The sequence below is a fragment of the Pygoscelis adeliae genome, unplaced genomic scaffold (assembly GCF_000699105.1).
Source record: "Pygoscelis adeliae isolate BGI_AS28 unplaced genomic scaffold, ASM69910v1 Scaffold157, whole genome shotgun sequence".
NCBI classification, from domain to species: Eukaryota; Metazoa; Chordata; class Aves; order Sphenisciformes; family Spheniscidae; genus Pygoscelis; species Pygoscelis adeliae.
Window position 1 is genome coordinate 1,632,318 of NW_008825107.1, and position 21,120 is coordinate 1,653,437.

A 21,120-nucleotide genomic window follows, 5' to 3' on the forward strand; every position below is an offset into this window, starting at 1 on the left:
GTTCACCGCCAGTTTCAGACACTCTTCTGAGATGACTCACTAAATGTTCAGGGTTCTGTTTCTTTTTTCATACTTTTTCTGTAGCACCTTAAGCATCATAATTTTGTTACTTTTAAACAAAATCCTTACATTTTGCATTTTTTTCCCTCAAAATGGTAACTGGACTCGTAATATGATCCTCTGACAACTGTGATAAAAATTGTAAATACTTTCTAGGGTAAATCCTAAACCATGCATTATCTGCCTGTGGCCTTTGTACCACTGCACGTAATGAAAATGCTTTAGAAAGTGTTCCATGGCAAGATTTGTAGCTGGAAAAAGATCTCTATTTTCATATTTAGGGTATTTTTCAGATCCCTGCATCTGTGACAGGGCACAGTTAATTTCAGGTTAGTTTTAGGTAACACTCCCTTCCATAAATAACTACAGATGGGAATATCTCTATGTCCATGGATGGAGGCCAAAATTATCTCCTCTGCTTGAGTACACTATTTCTTCTTTCTTCTAGCAATAAATAACCACAGCTTCCAGTTCTGAGCACACCTATTGAAAGTCTGAACAAAAATATCACGTAGCGGTGTCCACAGATGAATTCATTTCCTGTCATACACACTTCCTCAAGATTAGGGCCGCTTTAATTCCTTTGCTTTCCTTAGGCTTGCAAGATTTGTATCCCACACTGACTAGACAGACATCCCTTCACAGTTGTTCTCTGAAACAATTCTAGCCTCTAGTACAAGCCCAACTTCCCCTAAATCATGTTTCATATCAAATAGTAGAAGAGGTTTGCTAGCACGGGGATAAAACTTACTCTAACTGTAAACCCTGCTGTACGAATTCTCTGTGAGATGCTGGTGTTATACACACACGTTATAATGTTAACTGGCATTCAGATTTTTGTTATTTTATCTCTAGCTCAACAGCTCTTCCAAAGTTGTAGATGGCCTTTAGTTACAGAAAACACTCAAAAACAAACAAAAAAGTTTACAGAAACTTCAGAGACTGTTAGGCCCCATTTATCTGCTTCAACAAAAATCACCTCTTCATTAATCTTAATTTTACAGTGACTATTTACCACTGAGTTCTGATTAACCACTGGATCTGATTAACTTTAAGCCTATTATTTATTTTCCTATACGCAGGGAAGACACAGACGTCATTTCCTTTTTCTTTGCTGATAGTTTTTTTGTTCATCCCCCCGAAAACTTGTTTATGATCTTTCTCTGGTCTAAGCAATCCCATTTCCTTCAATCTTTTTTCATAGAACATGTTTTCTTAATTCTTTTTACTCTTCTCTGCATTTTCCATAATCAAGCTGTCTCTTGCTGCTATCATTGCATTGAGTGAGACAGAGCGGAATGGCCACCTGACACGTACATCAGAAACAAGATGATTGACCATACCTTCTGTATGGATGCTGGCTTTCCTCTCCTATGTGCAACCATTGACACCATTAATTCATCTTCAGCTGTGATCCTTTACCACTTCAACCAGAACTACTTGCCATTTCCTATCTGCATTGTTAATATCCAGTGAGTCTAAGATTACTCAACCTGCCTTATCCTAAGCTATTTCTGCAGTTTGTGAAGATTATTCTAATTTTCTGTTGTCCAGGTTTCCTGTAGCTCATCTGTTTGGTGTATTCTTTGTATTTATTAAGCATATCCTCCATTCCATCTTCCAGGTCATTTACAGTGTCTAGTATAGACACACATTCATTGACCCCTACTCAATATAAAATTCCAGTTTGTCAGTGAATCATCAATAATCATTCAGAACAACAGTATTCCAACTGTGCATCCAGTAAGTAGTGCATTTTTTCTAGACCATGCTTCCCTAGCTGACTGATGTGAAAAGACAGTGTCAAAAAGCTTACTTCAGATACAAGGAAGTAGCCACTATTGTTTTCTTCCCCTTGCCCCTCTCCCCAGTCAAGTCATTGTTTCATAATTCTTTATTGTTAAAGAAAACCCAACAACAACAGAATAACCAACACCCCCCCACCCACCCCACCCCCCAAACCCCACATCATACACTCTGTTGAAGCATTTTGTGTCTTGAGCTCAACAGCAGGATCCCTGAACAGACAGGTGCTATGTCAGAGCCCTTCTAGCCTGTAACACACATAAAGGTGACTGTACCAAGTAATGTGGAAGTTTTCAACTTCCAGGTAACAGAGGTGCTCCATTGCTACAGATTTACTCATAAAAGGGGAAAAGGATCCAGCCAACCATCAGCAAGTGATTCACAGTATTGCTTCCTCAATTTTTTCCCCATAAGTCTCAGAGTGAAGTTTATTTAGCTCAACCTTAGGGACACTCATCTCATCCAATGAAAATCAGCTGTAGGACAATTAGACTTTTCCAGGACTCCTCCATACTATTTTTCAGAGTTTCCCTATGCCTTGGAAAGTAATCTTTAGCTCTTCCACATTGGTTTTGTCTCATGTCCATCCAGTGAATGAGAAACATCGCTCTTGACAACATCTAGTATGAGCTTTTCTTCTCCTCCTCTGTACTGTAAGTATCTTTTCTGATTGAATTTCCCAGGATGTTTTACTCCTATTCTCTTGGAAGGTCTCTCTCTCAGAAGTTCTATTCTCTCTCTTTTAAAGGCCATCTAAATACTACTTCTGGTTGCATCTCCATCAATATGTTTTACTGTTTCTCACACATGTGGAATCATGTCAGCTAAAAAACAAACAAACAAACAAAAAGAAACAACCATCAACAATATATATGCCTCTTTCAAGTTGGTATTTCACCCTTACATTGCAGCACTATCCACTGCTGCATCAAGAGATCTCAGAGGTAATGGTTCTGTTCCCATTCTCTCACATGATGTTGCACACTGCTGATATTTAAGTCTTATAAACCAATATAAAGACTGCAGTGATAAAAAAAACCCCCCCCCCCCAGAGTAGACATAACTCTCATTTGTGTAATTTCCCACATAATAAGCAGATTAACGTCCTTTTTCTTGTGGATATCAACCACAAATTCTGAAAAGCCTTTCTAACCAACATATCTACTGTTTTAGTAGTTATATTGTCAATTATATCCATAGTGTCAAATCACTAAGTAGTCTGCTGCAGTTTGGCAAATTTTAAATTGCTTTCTAAAAGTTGACTCTACCTCTTCTGACCCTCAGCCTTTAAGAGGAATGCAGGGACTATCATTACTGTTCAGTCTTGAAGCTAGGTGAGGAAAGACTCCTTGCCCACAAATGCCAAACTTTTGTGGGATCTGCAATGCAGAGAATCACTCCCTTTGCAGCTGCCACTGACATTCCTCTATAATTTTATATATATATATATATAAGCCTTTTTAAGAGTTGTGAGGAATACAAGGGCTTAAGGGTTTTTTCTCCTCATACTTGAAGGTTACTGCAACATTTCATCTTAAAGTGCTGTTTTAAATTTCAGCAGAACTAGAACTGCACAAAAGTTGGAGCTTTCTATGTTCTTGCAAAATTGCCTGTAGCAGAAATTCAATTCTCTGCTATTTCCAATACATTTGTGAAAGTGCCTATACTAGATTAGAGCCTGAGACTTAAGATAAAGACTTCTTTTAGTTTCAGTAGCTTTCAACTACACATAATGCCTGCTAACATGGGAGCAAGTTTCTATTTCTATTACAGTTGTTTCTCAGCCTGCAATGAGGTATCAGACAGCGATGTAACAATACAATTAAATGACACACACACAAAAAAAAAGAGTACACCTAACTCCTACTGCCTGGTTCCTTAAAAAAAGTGTACTGCTGATGAATAAGATACAGTTGAAAACCAAGTAGCCTTTCAACTGTCATTAGGTAGGAGAGAATTGAACTAAAGGTAAATATTTGCTAAAACTACTCCATTAACTGCAATAAAATTATTTTAAGAAAATCTCATCCAAGTATGACTTTGCATACGAAACTGGAAAACTGAGAAAAACAAAATTCCTATGTTCCAAAACTTGTCTCAGTTCTAAATAGTCAGCTCTCACTGAGATTAAGATTCTAGTAAAAACACCATATTAATGGAGATTTTCAGATCTGAATGACAGAAGCCTATGTGCCAAAAGAACTGAAACAAGAATATGGGTAATATTGGTTTAATAAACTAATAAACAAGATCTCTCCTGCTCATCTATTGTTCTGGTTTCTGCCCTCTGTGATGGGTATGTTGATAGGTCCAGCTGGTCTCCTTAGTATTTCCACTACAAAGCAAATACAAAATTCAGCTTACAGAAGCTATCATCTCTACTAAGAATTTTCAAAGCTGTCACTGGAAAATAAAAAATTACTGCGAGGAGAGCATGATGAGTCTGATTAATACTTCCAATGTAGTATCTGTTTTCTTCAGTTACCCATTTACTTTTAATGAGCACCTTATGAAAGACTTTGTTAACAGAAAATTAGGGAGCTTTTGGTTTCAGAGATTGCCACCAACATACCTGTGGCCCATCAAAAAAGACCTTTAAAATAAGGCTTATCTGTGGTATGTTCTCACTATTTGGTGAGTATAGAAAAGGTGGCTCATCCACCTTTTCAATCCTGTTATGGATATTAATCCATGAAGCTGCAACACAATGCAAGCTTTAAAAAATTATCATCTTCCTGGAGTGAAGATTTAATTTTCTTTTGTGTGTCAAATAATACATTCTTCAGAGTTCCGTATGGCTTTTTTTTGAGTTTCTCACAGGAAGTTCTCCACACACACCCCATACATTATATTCTTTTAAACAATTAGCGCAGGTAATTTACCATTAAGTTGCTACTCTACGCTTCACAATGACTGAAGGTTGAAGCTTGTTTAGCTAGATAGAAAGCCTCCATTCTCTTCTGAGATAACGAAGGGTTAACTTCCCAACTGAAGGAGTTTCAGTCTGACTGTCCTTGCTTCACAGTAGGATAGTGACAGATTCCAGCAAAGAATAGAAAGGAAAAATGCAGCCAAGTAAGGAAAACACTTTGGTCAAGCAAAAGTATTAGGCAAACCTCAATGTCAGAAGCACAAAGGCTGGAACAGCAGAAGCCTGCACTGCAGAGTTAAAGCCTAGTTTCTTTTACAGGAATATTTTTCCTCACATAGAAACCATCACAAAAGTCTTGGGAGGTAAAAAAGGTTGGTTGCTCTACAGCTTAAAAGTGAAAAGTCAGCCTTGCATCAATGTAGTTAAAAAAAAAAAATCTGTACTTGAGGCTACAAAGCACTAATATTCTAAGTTACAGCATCCATATTGAAACGGAAGATAAAAGGAAACCTTGTAAGTGTTATAAAATCTTACAATTAAAAGCTAGATAATTGTCTGCCTTCATACACAATAATCAAGAAAAATATCTGACATGGATGTTATTCTCTGTGTTACTATTATCATCAAGATGTTGCTACAGTCAAGATTAATGAAGTCAGAAGAGTAAATAAAAACTATTTTGAGGACATAAAATTTCCTTTCTGTTGTACCGCTCAAAATTAAAAAGATTTCTTCATAGATCACTGGTTTCATGATTATTTCTTACTACACATGTTGAATAGTTCTACTGGAAAACAAAATCACCCCATAAGAACAACACATTCCCTAATAAAAGGATACAAATTTTATACATGCATGTTTTAAACACCTGAATTTCAGCATCAATTCCATATTAAACAGAAAATACAACCTAAACCTATTCGCTCACAAAAAACGTAAAAAAAGTGTATTTCCTCAGAGATAAAGATATGAAAGAGCAGGGAAAAGAAAAACACAAAACCTTGAGAAACACAAGAGCTACATTTATAGGAACATAGCCATTTACAAAATGCCTCTTTTTTTTTTTTAATGGTTGCCTTTCAAGCTGTGCCAACACTACAACGAACATAAAAGATCTGCTTCCCTAGCAGATTTAGAAGAATAAGCAATTACTACATTAGAGAAAATAGGCTTAGAAATTTCCACCAATTGGTAACTGGCAGCAAAGCAACTCTTTATTTGCCAAACCCCACAAAGCCCTTGGGCACCAACCTCTACATATACCAGCAATGAACAAAGAAAAAAAAAATCCCTATTGCCTAAAACTGGGGTCAGCCCTTCATTTTGGAGAAAAAGAAACAAAACAAACAAACAACAACAACAAAAAAAAAAACCCAAAAAACCCCAGAAGTGTCTATCCTCCTAGATAAGCAGAAGGAGGCTTTTATTATCAGGGTGTTTAAAGCCATAGGCCTTCTATCTGGGGCAGTATATTCCATGATGACTTAAATCACGATTACACTACGGTGGTGCAAGCAAAGGCTCCTTCCCAAAGTCTGTGGAAAAGCAAAACGTCTTTCTTCCAAATGGAAGCACAGTCTCCACATTTATGCACTACTACTGCTGAAACAGAGAGGCAGTTGTAAGGAGCAGCTATTAACAGGCTGTTAGCAGTGAGAACTAGGGATTCCCAATCCTGCTTGAGAACACCTACATCTACATCTGCAGTCCAAGTTTGATTATTGCCTTTACCATAGAAGGGCAGGAGGAGGTACTGCAGCAATTAGAAATCTTATACTTATTTTGGAGCATTACCAATGATTGGTCATCCTCACTGGTATGATGACTGAAGACAGTTATCATCCACCTTGGGTGACAGTAATGTGCAAGCAACATATGTGAGATTTAATGTTAATTAATTTTATTGATCCCTGATGCACTACTGCATCTTCCACATCAATGAGTTTCCACATCAGTGAGTTTCTACGGTATTAACAATACAATAGAAGAGGTGAAGCTGAACTGAGAATCTTGATTTTTGCAGTTTCTTTTCCTGACTTTCTATCTACTTGCTTGAGAAGATGAAAATCATCTTATCTGAGACAGTAACAGAAGACTTCATGGGAAGAAGAGACTAATTACTGTATAATAAATATCCTCAAAGCTATTTTATTATGAATCAAATTAAACATGACTAAATCACATTTCAGATGTTCCTAGAAAGGATTCTCTCTTAACAAATCTCATTAAAAATCAAACCTATTAGAAGAACTAAAGAGCACATTATAGTGCCACCAAATACTGAAAATCAAGAGTCTCAGTGATGCATTTGCCTCACTATATTTAATAGAAGAACAGAAGAAGCTCAAGTACTTAATTATAAAAAGTGTATCCACAGCACACAGAACATAACCAGAGACAGACCTCATATCGAGACAATCTGAGGAAGTGCACTTGTTCTGCAATACATTTGCTAGCAACTTTCAACACAAAAAGGTGCTTTTTAAGTAGTCTATAGGATTATAACCATTATAAAAAGTTTGACAATAAAAATGCCCACACTTGTTTGAACACAGTTGAAACTTTTACGAGTAGTTCATGCAAATATATAGGTATGCAGGTGTGCAAAAATACCTGTTGAATGAGCAAGGATCCTAACATTTAGTCAACAGTACAATAGTCCAGGTACTCGATACTGAATGCAATCTACTTTGCAGCCTGTGTTGCTCTGTACTAAAGTCACAATGCTGTCAAAGTTCCACATCAGTGTCAAATAAAAGTATCAAGTATCAAAGTCCTGTTCCATGAAGGGCTGAGTCATTAACCTGACTGATCAACAGCAAGTGTATGCCTGACACTTTTACCTGGTGCAGCATAACATTCTGTGGGCCACTCCTTTGTATTTCTGAGTGAGCATAAAAGACCCACTGCATCATTAATCCTGGCAGCATGTTTTTGCAGTGGTAAAACTAAAGCAAAAGCAAGTTGCAAAGGTATGACCACCCCCCCAGAATTATTCATTTCAGATAAAATTCTTGACCTTAGATCATGTCAGTTACTACCTCCAGAAAGACATTTCAGTCCTTTTGCTACTTAAATAGCAATCTGTGGAAGTGAAATGGAAGGAGGCAGCAATATTCTTCTTATACCACTCAGCACTATGTAGTAGTTTGAAAACATGACTCTGCTTCTGAAACCACGTATGTATTTTAACAAGTTTGCTTCCAAATGTTTCAAATAAACAGACCCTTTTTCAGCAATGCAACAGAGTTAGTATACGAAAGATTTTTTTAAAAATTTTTTTTTTTTTTACTTAGAATGTAAACTGGTCAACTTCTTTTGCATTATATACAGTTTTAAATTTTTTAGATATTAATATTTTAATACAAATTTTAAAAGTTGCTGTTTATTAAACTGTCATTCAGAAGCAGGTTAAAGTAACAAGAATTCAAGTTACGAAAACAAAGAAGTTTAGATTAATGCATAATTATTAGATGGTCATAGCAATTTATCCTCCTACCTGCTTTCCGTCCAGCGTGCAAAGTCTCTTGACTACACCCGAATCTAACTTAATGGCTTCTGTGATGTCAGTCAAAACCTGTTCGAAGGAGTGAGCAGTCTTCTTATTCAGCAGAATTCTCACAGCTTTCCGTGGCTTTACTCCACTCCTAATAACAGTCACTAATTTGGGTTTAATGAAATCTTTACTCTCCTTCACTTCACTCTTTGTGGACGTCAAAGATGTCAAGGATCGAGTGGACCCAGTCCTTATGTTCACACACCAGTTTGGATTGACATTCTTGGTATAATCAACTTTGCGATACGGTTCATTGGATGCACATACATAACTTTCACCTGAAAAGAAGATGACATTTTCATAATTTAAGGGGTTTTGCAGCTATTTTTTGTCAATTTAAAAAAAAAAAAAGACAACAAATTTTTCAGAAAGAGTGATTTTCCTGTATTTCAACTGCAGGCCATTTTAAATGGAGGACTGTAAATTATCAGAGCTTTCCACCCAAACAATACTCTCATAGAGAGGTTTCAACAGGTTTCAAAAGACCTCTCATTAAGAAATAAAAAAAAAGTAAAGGGTAATGAGGGGGTTGAAGATATTTCCCATTTCTTTTGGATCGTAATTTCTGACTGCAGAGTAATTTTGTAAGTGCTTAATGTCATGTATTGTGAGCTCAAGTAGTTTAAGAGCATTCTCCTACAGCAAATACCCAGGTACTTTTCCTATATATTCCTCATTCAAAATAATGAATTATTTTAAAAGGAGCAAGTTTTAACAGAATAAAATTCAAGCATTTCAAGATCCTTGCCCTGAAGGACACATTAATTTACCAGGAGTTATTGCCTGTCTACCAAGGATACACTGTTGAAATGTATTCACTTCAACATTTTTTTAGACCAACAAACACCTGCTGAGGCCACAAATGAGACTTTGAGACTACAGGAATATGAAAGGCCATCTACACTTCCCCATTTTAATTTCTTTCATAATTCAAAGCCTACACTGCTGATATCTCCTGAAGTCATGAAAGGGAGGTCAGAGGACAAAAAATGTTATCACAGGCTAGTAATGCACACCTTTACATCACATCATTTAAAGTGGCATCAGCCATGATGCAGACCTAAGGAATTTGTTACTTTTCTCCATTCCTTGACATAATGCAAGGCTGAAGATAAACTGGCTTTTTTTTTTTTTTTTAGAAGAGGTCAGTTTTCTCTTCAAACTCCTGTTTGTTGTTTACCACAACTCTTTTAATGTCTGACAGCAATATTCAAGATGCAGACCATGACAAAGGACATCTTTAACTCTTGGTTATTTCTGTAACCCACATCCTTGGCATCTCACAAAATGACATCCAAAGACTTTCTCGAAGAGGCAGAGTGCTGCCAGAAGGATGAAAGGGAAGCATTCCAAACTGATGGAACACACCATTCCCCCAGGCAGAAGAGCTACCTATATCTTAAAAAGCTTAGCCTGTTCTAAGATTAAAGCTACACGCTCAAGGTCACTGCTGGAACAAACCAAACTCACCTCCTATATACACAGCAAGAGGAGTAAAGAGTACACATACATCTATTGGACAGTATTGTAAAAGTTACAAAATGTATACCTGTGTTTAGATACACACTAGAAAACTTTTAAACAATACTTCTACTTTCTGAATTCTAGTTTGGATACCTGATTTAGCTTTGAAGTTGTATAGCTCATGCTAAAAGCAAGAGAGTAAACTACTTTCAAACCCCTGAAGAATTACTACGATCTGAAAGACTTTTTCAGGTCTCTTTTCCCATACCAATTACACTGCTTTCCAATGTATCTTGTATTTAGATCTTCTTGAAAGTTTACTTACTGTATTTGAAAGAAAACAGATTATAATTAAGTCAAGTTAATGATTTTGTCTGGGCAAGTTTGGCAGCCAGTTCTGCCTCCACAAACATCACTGGGACTGTAGTCCACTGAGGTACAGAGAAACAACTTGGTATGAGGATGCCACTGCCTTGCCTGTATTCTTCCTCTTCACTCATCCCCATCATTCCTCCTCATATTCATAGACCAAGTGCTGCACAAACCAGAAATCAATACAGACAAAACCAGACGATTCCTCTTTCCCCAAAAAATGAGCAAAGAAAAATGAGCTGTTTTCAGCCCATAAACTCCTTGAATGGGATTTCCACACAGCTGATGCACACTAGCACTAATCTACAGGTAGTGGGAAAAAAAAAAACCACACAGCTTAGGAAGAACTATGGTAGCCTAGAAGCTTATGCTGCCCCAGAACTACATGCTAAGTTGCACCAAGTCTTCAAGCAATCTGATTTAACCAAACCTGCTTTGAGAAAGACATTGGATGAGATGAGCTCAGAAGGTCCCTTCCAAACTAAATTATCTTATGATTCTAAATAGGTGAACTGTTCTCTTTCAACAGCTGTTTTCAGAGACCCTTCACTCATCTATCCTGTTATTGTGAAACAGCATGAGATATTCCAGTTTTGTTACAGCAGCTCAGCTGCAACAGAAAGCAAAGGTTTCCCCCTCTACATCCCCTAATACTAGATTCAAAGGACTACGCTTATTCTCCGAACAATTTCTAATAAGCCATGAAGCTGTCTCCAAACACAGTGCTGCCAAGTAAGAAGCATCTCAAAGAAGCTGGTAGTTCTAATTCATACCAAATAGACTTACTAACGTTATAACTGCTGATCATTTGGTTATTCTCCCCTCTACAGCTAGTTTACTGTGTCACGTAGAACCCTGGTGTGGTTTAACACCAGCCAGCAACTAAGCACCACACAGCCGCTTGCTCACTGCCCCCGCAATGGGATGAGGGAGAGAAAATCAGAAGGGTAGAAGGGAGAAAACTCGTGGGTTGAGATAAAGACAGTTTAATAGGTAAAGCAAAAGCCGCACACAAGCAAAGCAAAACAAGGAATTAATTCACTACTTCCCACCAGCAGGCAGGTGCTCAGCCATCTCCAGGAAAGCAGGGCTCCATCACGTGTAACAGTGAATGTCCATTTGAATAGCTGAACATCCCCCCCTTCCTCCTTCTTCCCCCAGCCTTATATGCTAAGCATGACATCATATGGTGTGGAATATCCCTTTGGTCAGTTGGGGTCAGCTGTCCCGGCTGTGTCCCCTCCCAACTTCTTGTGCACTCCCAGCCTGCTCGCTGGTGGGTGGTGTGAGAAGCAGAAAAGGCCTTGACTCTGTGTCAGCACTGCTCAGCAGTAACGAAAACATCCCTGTGCTATCAACACTGGTTTCAGCACAAACCCAAAACACAGCTCCATACTAGCTACTATGAAGAAAATTAACTTATCCCAGCCAAAACCTGCACAAACCCTTAGGATAATTTTTTCCACAATTACATGCTAAACTTTTTATGGATGCACCTAGCTAGTGACTTGGGGTGTGTGTGTTGGTTAAGAATGCTAATTATTATTTCCTCCTACAAAAAATGAACAGAAGGTAATTCAGTCATTATTCTGGGTGCATAATATTAGGCATTCAACTTTGGAAAGTCCCTGACCACTTGCTTTGAAGTTTATTGATCTGCATAAGACTTTGGTAATATTTAATCATCCTCTAATAATAATTTTTATATAAATAAACCTGACAGCATCCTATGCATGAGAATACCTTTCTAAACACACTGAGTGCCCCTAGCATCTCAAAGATTTTACATAAGCTTCAGTACATGAAGTCACCTATCACTTCAGAGTAACCTCTTCAGTACAGCCTGTCCAGCTGTGTGCAAAAGAGTTAAATTCTAGCGATCAGCACTACAAGGTACCTCAAAACTCACCATCATTGAGCATGTTCAGAATTATCCTTTCAAACTCAAAAAGAATGCACTTCCTAGACCATTAAAAAACCCCAACAAATGCACACAAGACAAGTCAAAGTTAAACCTCAGGGCTGAAGCTTAAATTAACACAGTCAAAAAAAACCCCACAAAAAACCCTCAAAATTAAGGCTATTCAGAAACAGGCTCTCCAACTTGAAATAAATTAATTGCTTTACATAAAGAAGTACAGGTAGAGAACAAAAGGTCCTTTTGCTAGAGGATTTACCATAGAAGAGTCTCAATATGGTATGCTAGCTTTGTCTTTTACGGACACATATCACTAGAGAACATCTTCTTCATACTACCATGAAATGCAATCTACTATCTGTCAGAGCTGTACTACAACACCTTTTAGGACAGCAGAAATTGTCCCTTTATAAAATTTTCAGTCAGTAATAATCCAAAAGGATCTTTATTTCTTTAAAATAGCAGTGTAAAACTCTTTGCCTTCTACTAGTTCCCTTGTTTGATGCATGAATAAAATAATTTCTTGATTATTTGAATAGGTTGCAATACCGTTTACTACAGATTTCTTTTTATTATTTCTTTTCCTTTAAGCAGAGGCCTTAGTTTTCTTTTTCTGATGAAAAAAAATAGGAAGTGCTTTCAACTTAAAACAATGTAATACCTTAAAAGAACAAATTTCAAATAACTTGTTTCAACTGCATTTAGCCAAGCCTTAAGTTGAAGCACAAACTATTTTATCTTTTCAAAAAAAAAAAAGTATCTGGCAAAACTGATTGCAAAATTTCCTCTGATTGGCAGATACAGGAATGACTAATTACTTGAGAACTGTAGTATATTACAGATTGTTTAGTAAGTGTTCTAAATTCCATGCCTGCTTTCTTACACCAGTCATATAAACTATACTTAGTAACACAGGTTTTTCATGGAAAACAGATTTTACTACTATACCTGCAAGGCAGGCACATATGGCAAGATTTGGGCAAGGACTGTAAGTGAGAAAACACATGCATTGAGTGACTTGCTTGGTTCATGACTTAAAAGATAAGGGATGAAGTTTTTACTCTATTGAAATTACCGCTTCAGTTTCTAATGATTTCACCACAGCCAGGACTTTACCCACAGTTTCTAAGTTCTATTGAGAACCTTGCAAAATACCAAAAAAATGCTAGAAACAGAATATAATTAGGAAACCAATTGCTGCTTTCTGCATAAAGAATGATTTTCTAGTAATGAGTTAAACATTGATTTGTTTGGTTTAACAGGGGTATATGATTGATTATTCAACAGAAGAAAAATATTTAAGGAAGAAAAAAATGGCAGGGGTAAATTAAATCACACCTATAAAGTTCACTACAGGAAACTTTCCTACAGAATGGTGTATTCAAAAAGCATGCCTAAGAAAATACCACCCTTTGATGAGCAGGCATTAATTTTTGAGCACTGTGCTGTTGTTTAAATTGTTATTTTAGCCATCCTCTGAAGCAGAAAATGCATTTACATACGTCTGTTTGGAAGCAACTTTAAGTCATTTGTAAGAGTATTATCTCTCTTCTACGTTATATTTTGTAGGTAAAAACCTGAATGTGTAATGATATATATAATATTCCCTCACAGCTTTAATGTATGACCTGATTTTAGATCTGCTTGGGATTAATTCATGTGTAAATACACACTTCTGATAATCTCTACACCCTCCCAGAAAACCAATATTTGTAAAATGTAACATACAGCACTTAATTTTTGGGGGGTTTAAACAAGTCAAATTGATTTCAAACACTGTTAACAAAGTAACAGATAACTTCACAGTTAAAATCACATACATAAATAAGTATGGCTGTTTCACTAACTGCCTTCAATGAGATTTTTCATGTGTCTAACCTAAATACATATAATCTCAATTACTAAGAAAATCTTTTCTGAGACTTCAGTGGCATTTTGATAGGGCTGTAGCTTTTTTTTTTTGGTCACTTGTACATCTACCAGCCCTAGAAAGTTGACAGAACTCCATAAATAGGCATAAACAATACTTCAAATATTTACATTGCTGACTTCGATATGGTCAATTTTATGGTTTGAAGGCCCACTTTCCATTTACAGTCTTGAAAGATTTTAAAGCTAATGCATACTAGCCTTAACTGGCACATAGTCACAGCAGTTACATTACCGGAAATAAATACCATGTCTTTAGCTTACAACATTAGCATTAACATGAATGAGCTCCCTAGTCTTCAGACCAGATCGTGAAGTTAGTCACTAATATTACATTGAGATTTGCAGGTAAAGAAGTAAACTATAGACTAATTTAGTAGAAAGATCTAATAAGCAATACTTTTTTTTTTTAATGCAGAAAAAAAATGCAAGAATTACAGACGTAGGTTACAGCTGGGACTCTGAACCCAGCCAAACTATTCTACAGCAGAAAGCTTAACCAGGCTGCAGAGCAGTTTTGGCAGAAGTATGAAACCTCCTTGTAAGTTGGCATTATAATTTCAACGAGCATATGTGCCATCCATCCGACACTTCATGACAGTACCCAGAACAATCTAAAGTGTCAATTCTTCCACGAAGAAATGCTGCTACCACCAAAAATTCCTCAAATGGGGCATATGCTCATTTAAAAGGAGTAACATCTGCTGATATTTTGGGTCACAATATAATCAACAAACGGAGTAAGTTTACTTCTGATTCTCTATGTCTTATTAACATTAGAAAAACAACTAAAAGACACGAAACATTGCCGATTAACAAGGAAACATTACCTGCCTCTAAATAATTTACCTGTACCGCATTAATAACCAGATGCACTATCCATAAAGCAAGACCTGTGTGCGTCCAGGGTGTATACAGTGTAAGCACACTGTAGAAGGATTCCAGTTTCAGAGAGCTAACAGGCTAAACATAATACTCACCATTCCCTCACAACACTAAGATACACGATTAACACAGAGAATGGGTAAAAGAGAAAACAAGACTACGTTGGTCAATCTGACTGAAAAATAGCCATAGACCATCAGTTGCCTAAATACTGTTTTGCTTACTTAAAAACTCATCTACTAAGGTTTTCTTTTGTCATCTGTTTCTTCAACACCATTATTCACAGGAAATGTGTTTATCTCACCTTTCAAGGTATAAATGCAGGGATACAGAGAGTAGGGTGTACATGAACTCTCCAAAATTCAGCCATGATTTTAGGTACTGATAGGAAAAGAAGGATGTATCTTGCCCTTTTGTATCACAAGTGTGCATCACTTGCAACTATGTGCAGTTTTGAGGAAACACAGCTGCCTGACAACTTGGGGTTCTTCACAGCACAAGTTTTGTGAGTTGAAGCCCACTGCTAAGCATTTAACAAATAGCCTAGAAACATTCAGACTTTTTGTCCTTAAAAGAGAGACTACTAAAGAAAGACTTGTAGATATTTCATTTTCCTTAGCATTAGGTTAAAAAACAAACTGTGGATACACCATGTAGTGGGTAAGGAAGAAATGAAGTGTACAACACTCAAAAATCCAGAGTCGGGATATTCGAAACAAAAGTCTCTGAATAGGGTTTCCTGGCTTGATTTTTGCAAGGTGTTAACAAGCACTAACTACTATCTCCCGAGAGTCACATAAAGCATTAAATGACACTGCATAACAGAGGATGATATAGCTAACACAGGTAAAAACATCCCTACAGAAAGAAAACTGTTAGCCTCCATATTTTTTAAATGTGTGCTCTCCTGTGAAGCAAATTGGATAGGGCAGCTTTCTAGGTACATTTCAACTATCCATCTCACATTCCTCAGCTTCTTTTGGTAGAACTCGTTAGTTTCAAGGGTGCCAAAAGGTGCTTATTCAGTATAGCACAGTAGTTATTAGGGCTACTAACCTTCTAACTTTAGGAATCACAGCAGAGTACCCTTTTTGTGTTCTGTAACAGAAAGCCGAGCAGATTTCCAGAACAGTATATTTACGGCATGTGTAAAAGGACTGATCTAAAAATAAAACAACCCCTTTTATGAAGAATTAAGTTATTTAGATCTCTTTTTCCTTCCTTTCTTTCACAGAACTTCCTCATCAGTTTCTTACGATTCCTTCACTTTCATGTCACCTCCAATAACCCTGTATAAGTCCCAATCTTCCCTCATCTACAGCATTTAAGTTTCCCATGAACTCTTTAAAACCTGGGATGACAACCAGGATTTTACCAGATGACTAATTACTCCTAGATCTCTTTTGACTTTATTTAATCAGGAGGTTCAGATGACAGCTTCCTACAAGCTTTGACAGAATCACAGAACAGCTGAGGCTGGAAAGGACCTCTGGAGGTCATCTGGTCCAACCCCATGCTCAGGCAGGGTAAAAGCTTTCAGAAGACAGTTAAGCCCACCTGGTATCAAACCCACCTAATAACACGTGCCTCCTCCACAGTAAGTAAATAACTCTTTTCAGGTAAATAACATTTCTCCTGTCCCTGAAACTAGGAGATGCACAGTGGTGGAAGTATTTTATTTTGCTTTGATGGGAAGTTAACTAACAATTATATCCATATGTCACATCCACACCCCATTGCTCCAGGACTTTGCAACTACAATGATTTGAACGTATATTTGGAAGCATATGCTTTTAATGTTTTTTTAATCCTTCCTTTTTACCCTTCTTTGTTAAACCTGCTACATTTGCCTCTTTTTAAAGCATTACAGCTTTTGGCTTTAGCACAGGAAGGCAATCATACCTTTTGGAAGAAGCAAAGATACAAACTGCCTACTTGGTGTTACCATCTGCTTGCCCTGACAAGAGAAAAGATATTCTTGACCTAATGTAACAGAGTGCATCAACTAGAATCACAGGCACTTAAACAGGATTAAAATGTAATATGCAGTAACAATAACAATGATCTAAGGCAGAAAATACTTGGATTGTTCAATACCTCGTTTCAAAAACATTCTTTTACTCTGTATTAGTGTGGCAGAGCCCATTTCTTTAAAGCATTTCTTTTTATTGTCCATGCATAAGGACTGCCCTGCTCAGAACCTTCCCACCTCTTGCTCAAAGACTTCCCTGCCTGTTGATTGTCTGCTCAACTGTGCAGACAAAACTACTGGCATTTTATAAAGGACTGTATTAATTAAGCATTGTAGTTGAAAGAACAAAGACTCTTAGCAATGCTTCCTACCTAGGGAACCACGAAAATTCCCTATCACATGCCAAACCAACATAACTTTTCTTGCCAGGAATAGAGTCTACACTTGGTTTCCTCTCCCAAAATCCAATGTCTCCCAACTTTGCAGCAGACCTTAACAATCAGGATTCTCCACATCTTTCACTACCAAGACAATGAAAGCACAGGATAGCGAGACAGAGCGTGACTGACATCAGTGTAAAACACAAACCTCAGCACTAAAGAACTGCACAGTTCTTACTATTACCATTGTGTCATGCTTTAGGAAGCTTACATTTTTAAAGAAAACGGAAGGATTTGGATAAACAGTTAACTTTGGTAGAGAGTAAAAATGAAACTATTATTCCGTTAGTGCTACTGAAGGGAAAATGTAAAATTATACATGGAATCTCCTATTCAAAAGTAAAAAGCAGTGTAATGACTGATAGTAAAGTTGAAAGAAAGAAAACTATAAGAAAGTCATAGTATTCCCAACCCCCATCCCCTCTCTGGATCTGTCTGCTCAAACAAGATCAGGAGCAGACAATGAAATTCTTCACTCCTCCCATTCTAAGAAAGCAATGAAAACTGTCAAACTCATGAGCCATAATGTTCCCTAATCTACAGGGGCTGGGAATATAAATGATATTTGCCTAAGGCTCGTCAGCAGAGCATGCTTTCTGACTGTCATATCCAGTTAAGAAAAGCAATATGCTTAAAATGGAGCTTGTCAATTTTTGATTAATAAACGTGATCTGATCAAATTTTTAACTGACTCAACCTGTAACAGTAATATTTGAAATCTACGGTATGTCTGTGCATTAGCTATTTTCCTCTTAAAAATGATAAATGGTAAAACAGATTGCCAAATACAGCGAAACCCCAAAAAGCATTCATCAGTGACTCAATTCAGCTAGTTTGGACTGTTATGATACAGAATTTGATACTGCCAGCTTTTATACCCCAGACAGATATTGACCTGATAAACGGCAAATAGGCCTTAAAGAGTTTGCCTGCACTGAGGCATGTCAATATCCAAGAGCTACACAAACAGAGGCTCGAGTTGAGGGAGGTTTAATGCAGATCTTGCTGGCTTGGCAAGGGTGGCTGAGCACTCGCCTTCTGCTCACTTCATAGAGCTGCCACTACTGAACCTGAACTGCTGTGATTCCATGTACCAGTTCAACAACACTAATGATGTGCAAACAGACTAGTCAATTAGTTATTGCATCAAGTAGCCATGTTCGGTGTGGTGTTCAGCCTGTAGCTGGCATGCACAACAGCACTTTAATTTTATTTTCCTTTCTGAAAATTAAAAAGCAATACAACAAAACACCATTCAAGACTACTTCTGGTGCTACTGCAGTTCAAGCTTCAGGATATCACCGACGTTCAAGTATTTATTCTAGAGCAGAAATTCAAGCTTGCTGTGCTGGAACTACAAGAAATACAGAAAATAAAAACAAATCAGGTCCTCATCCAGCATCTCAAGAACAAAACAGCTGGCAAAGAGTTCAGATAATTTCAAGGAATGATGGATTCACTACTTGTTTGCTTTCTTCCTGCCCCTGTATATGCTTTTCTTTCTCTGTATGGTGATTAGACTTACACTGGTAAAGTTTTTGGCATGCTAATTGGAGAACATACTAATCCAATTATGATGCTACAGGATTTTCTTAAGATTCTTGAGAGTTGTATTGGTCACGGATAGATGACTAAGTAATTGGGACTCTTTTTTTTTTTCCCCCTTTTATTTTACTGAGAAAGCATGGAAGTGGCATTTCAATTGTGACATCTGTTTTGCTTTATTCTTCCAGTAAAGAGCAATGACAAAGGTCACTCTTTCAGTGAGTATTTGAAAAGACAGGAAGTAAGTTTTTGCTTTCAGTTATTAACTTAGAGTTGTGAGAGTATACACTGCATTTATACTGTTGTCCCACAAGTCATTTTGTCTTTGTTTTAAGCCATAAAAGCTTAAGATTATTCTTTCTGCAACATTTCAAAAGTCACCCCAAGTTATTAGTTTATCCAATTTTTGCTTCATCTCATTTCCCTACCATCCCCACTCCAGCATCTCATTTTTTTTAAGCTATCTCTAAATTAATCACCGAATCATGGAAAAGTTTTTGGTTGATTTCACATTTATTTTATTACCGCAGAGTCAGCATTTCACTGTGCAATCATTTCACATTTCCTCTGTTTTGACTGTGGAACAGCCTTATGGTAGATCACATGATGGGGAAAGTCCTCAGGCACTATGTTACTAGTATGAAGTGCACTTTCATGCATATCATTTTTGAGTGAGACCCCCTTGATGCAGCAAATGCTGTAGCCTCTCCCTTCCTCTTGCATGTTCTGGAGTGGTTGGTCCCTAACTCGCAGTGCCTTTACTGGTGGATTAGATAAAGGTCATCAGATTCCCTTTCTCATCAAATTCTCCAGATGTGATTCAGCACTCCTTTGAAAAGGCAAGTTTCCAATTCAAAGCTTAAAGAACACACAGCTGAAAGCCTAAGAAGGAGGCGGCATTAGAAGACCTACAAATAGTACTTCTTCATTAATGCAAATCAGCTACACCTGGCATATAGAGTCACTGGGTAGAAGACTGCAGTGGTTGATGTATTAGATACCTGAGGAGAAGCATCAAGTGCAAACTGATTATGTACCTCACGGTATACATAACATAACCACTACATTTGAAAGGTTGATTCAGATAATGCTGAATTTAAACTGTATTTTAAGACATCATGAGAGAACATGGGGGAAGTCTGCTCCTTGTTCTGGTAATTATCATTCCCTACAAACAAGAGGCATATGTTTAATTAAGAAAAAAAGTACTTTTAGCCCCATTTTGAGTAGTAGTCAAGCGCTGCTCTGCTCAGATTTGCAAGATCTACATAACCTTAGCAGCTAAGTCCCATTATCAAAAGCTACTTAGGGACAATTCTGAAAAGCATCTGATTCTATAAAATGCTTTTGGAAGTCAGACAAGGTAAATAATTCCCCTTATGAATATGGACTCTGATCACATTTGAAAATGGGACTTTACACCAGTTTGTTTTAATAAGTAGTAGGGTATAAATATCCCTTTTCACAGCACAAGGGCTTTCTCTTGGAAAGTTTAAGCCACTGTGAAGCATCAATGACAGTGTAATAACTGTTAGAGAGCTAAGTTACAGCATTTCCCTCTCTTACAAATAGCGATGACTGAAAGGTAGCCAAGAACTTTACTATGGTTCTTGTAGATGAAAAGAGCACCTGCTGCTTAACTACCATTAGAGTCAACTCCCACATACGCAGACAGCACTCATATGGGTGGTTGGAGAAGTGGACAGTCCACACCGGGAAAATGAGGCCTATCACACCTCACAGCAGCAGCTGGCAACCCCGGCCCGCTTGCCCTCAGTGGCTCCGCGGCTGCCGATTTTCAGCAAAGCGACCTCTCTCAGCTTTGATCAGGGTCGTGAGAGGAAAGCCCCACCCCAGGGAGAGCCTGCAGCCCACCACCAGGCCCCATGCCGCCTCTTACTGGACCTCAACATGCCAGGGCAGAACCACCCACGGCCTGCACCCTGCTTGCCCCTGGCCTACTGGAGCACCCTCACCTTCCACCAGCTCGTCCAGGCTGGTGAGCTTCTTGCTGCCATCGATGGTGTAGATGGTCCGGACACCCTGGGGCAGGTTCACGTTGTCTGACAGGGACCGGGTAAGCTCGACGAGGAGGGCTTCGAAGGAGCGGAAGCGGTCGGTAGAGATGGCATACACCAAGCCCTTGAAGTACCTGTCCCCGTTGCGGTAGAAGCGGGCTTTCCGGGCTTTCTTCTCCGAGCTGAGAGCTTGCAGGGTCCGCGTCCGGTAGAGGCTGCAGTGGGCGCTGTGCGCCGGGCTGGGGATCAGCCCGTTTCCCCGCGGCCCCGCGCCGCCGGAGCC

The 21,120-nt window shown here is 38.1% G+C and overlaps 1 protein-coding gene across 1 annotated transcript in view; it reads right to left on the reverse strand.

Annotated features, from left to right (window-relative positions):
• Nucleotides 1–21,120, reverse strand: part of DCLK2 (doublecortin-like kinase 2) — a 135,959-nt gene that overhangs the window by 70,142 nt on the left and 44,697 nt on the right. Inside the window, exons 5-6 of the mRNA XM_009327510.1 lie at nt 20,796–21,120; nt 8,238–8,572 (exon numbers count right to left, since the gene is read on the reverse strand). Coding sequence (XP_009325785.1) covers nt 8,238–8,572; nt 20,796–21,120 — 660 coding nt within the window. The remainder of the gene's footprint in view (nt 1–8,237; nt 8,573–20,795) is intronic.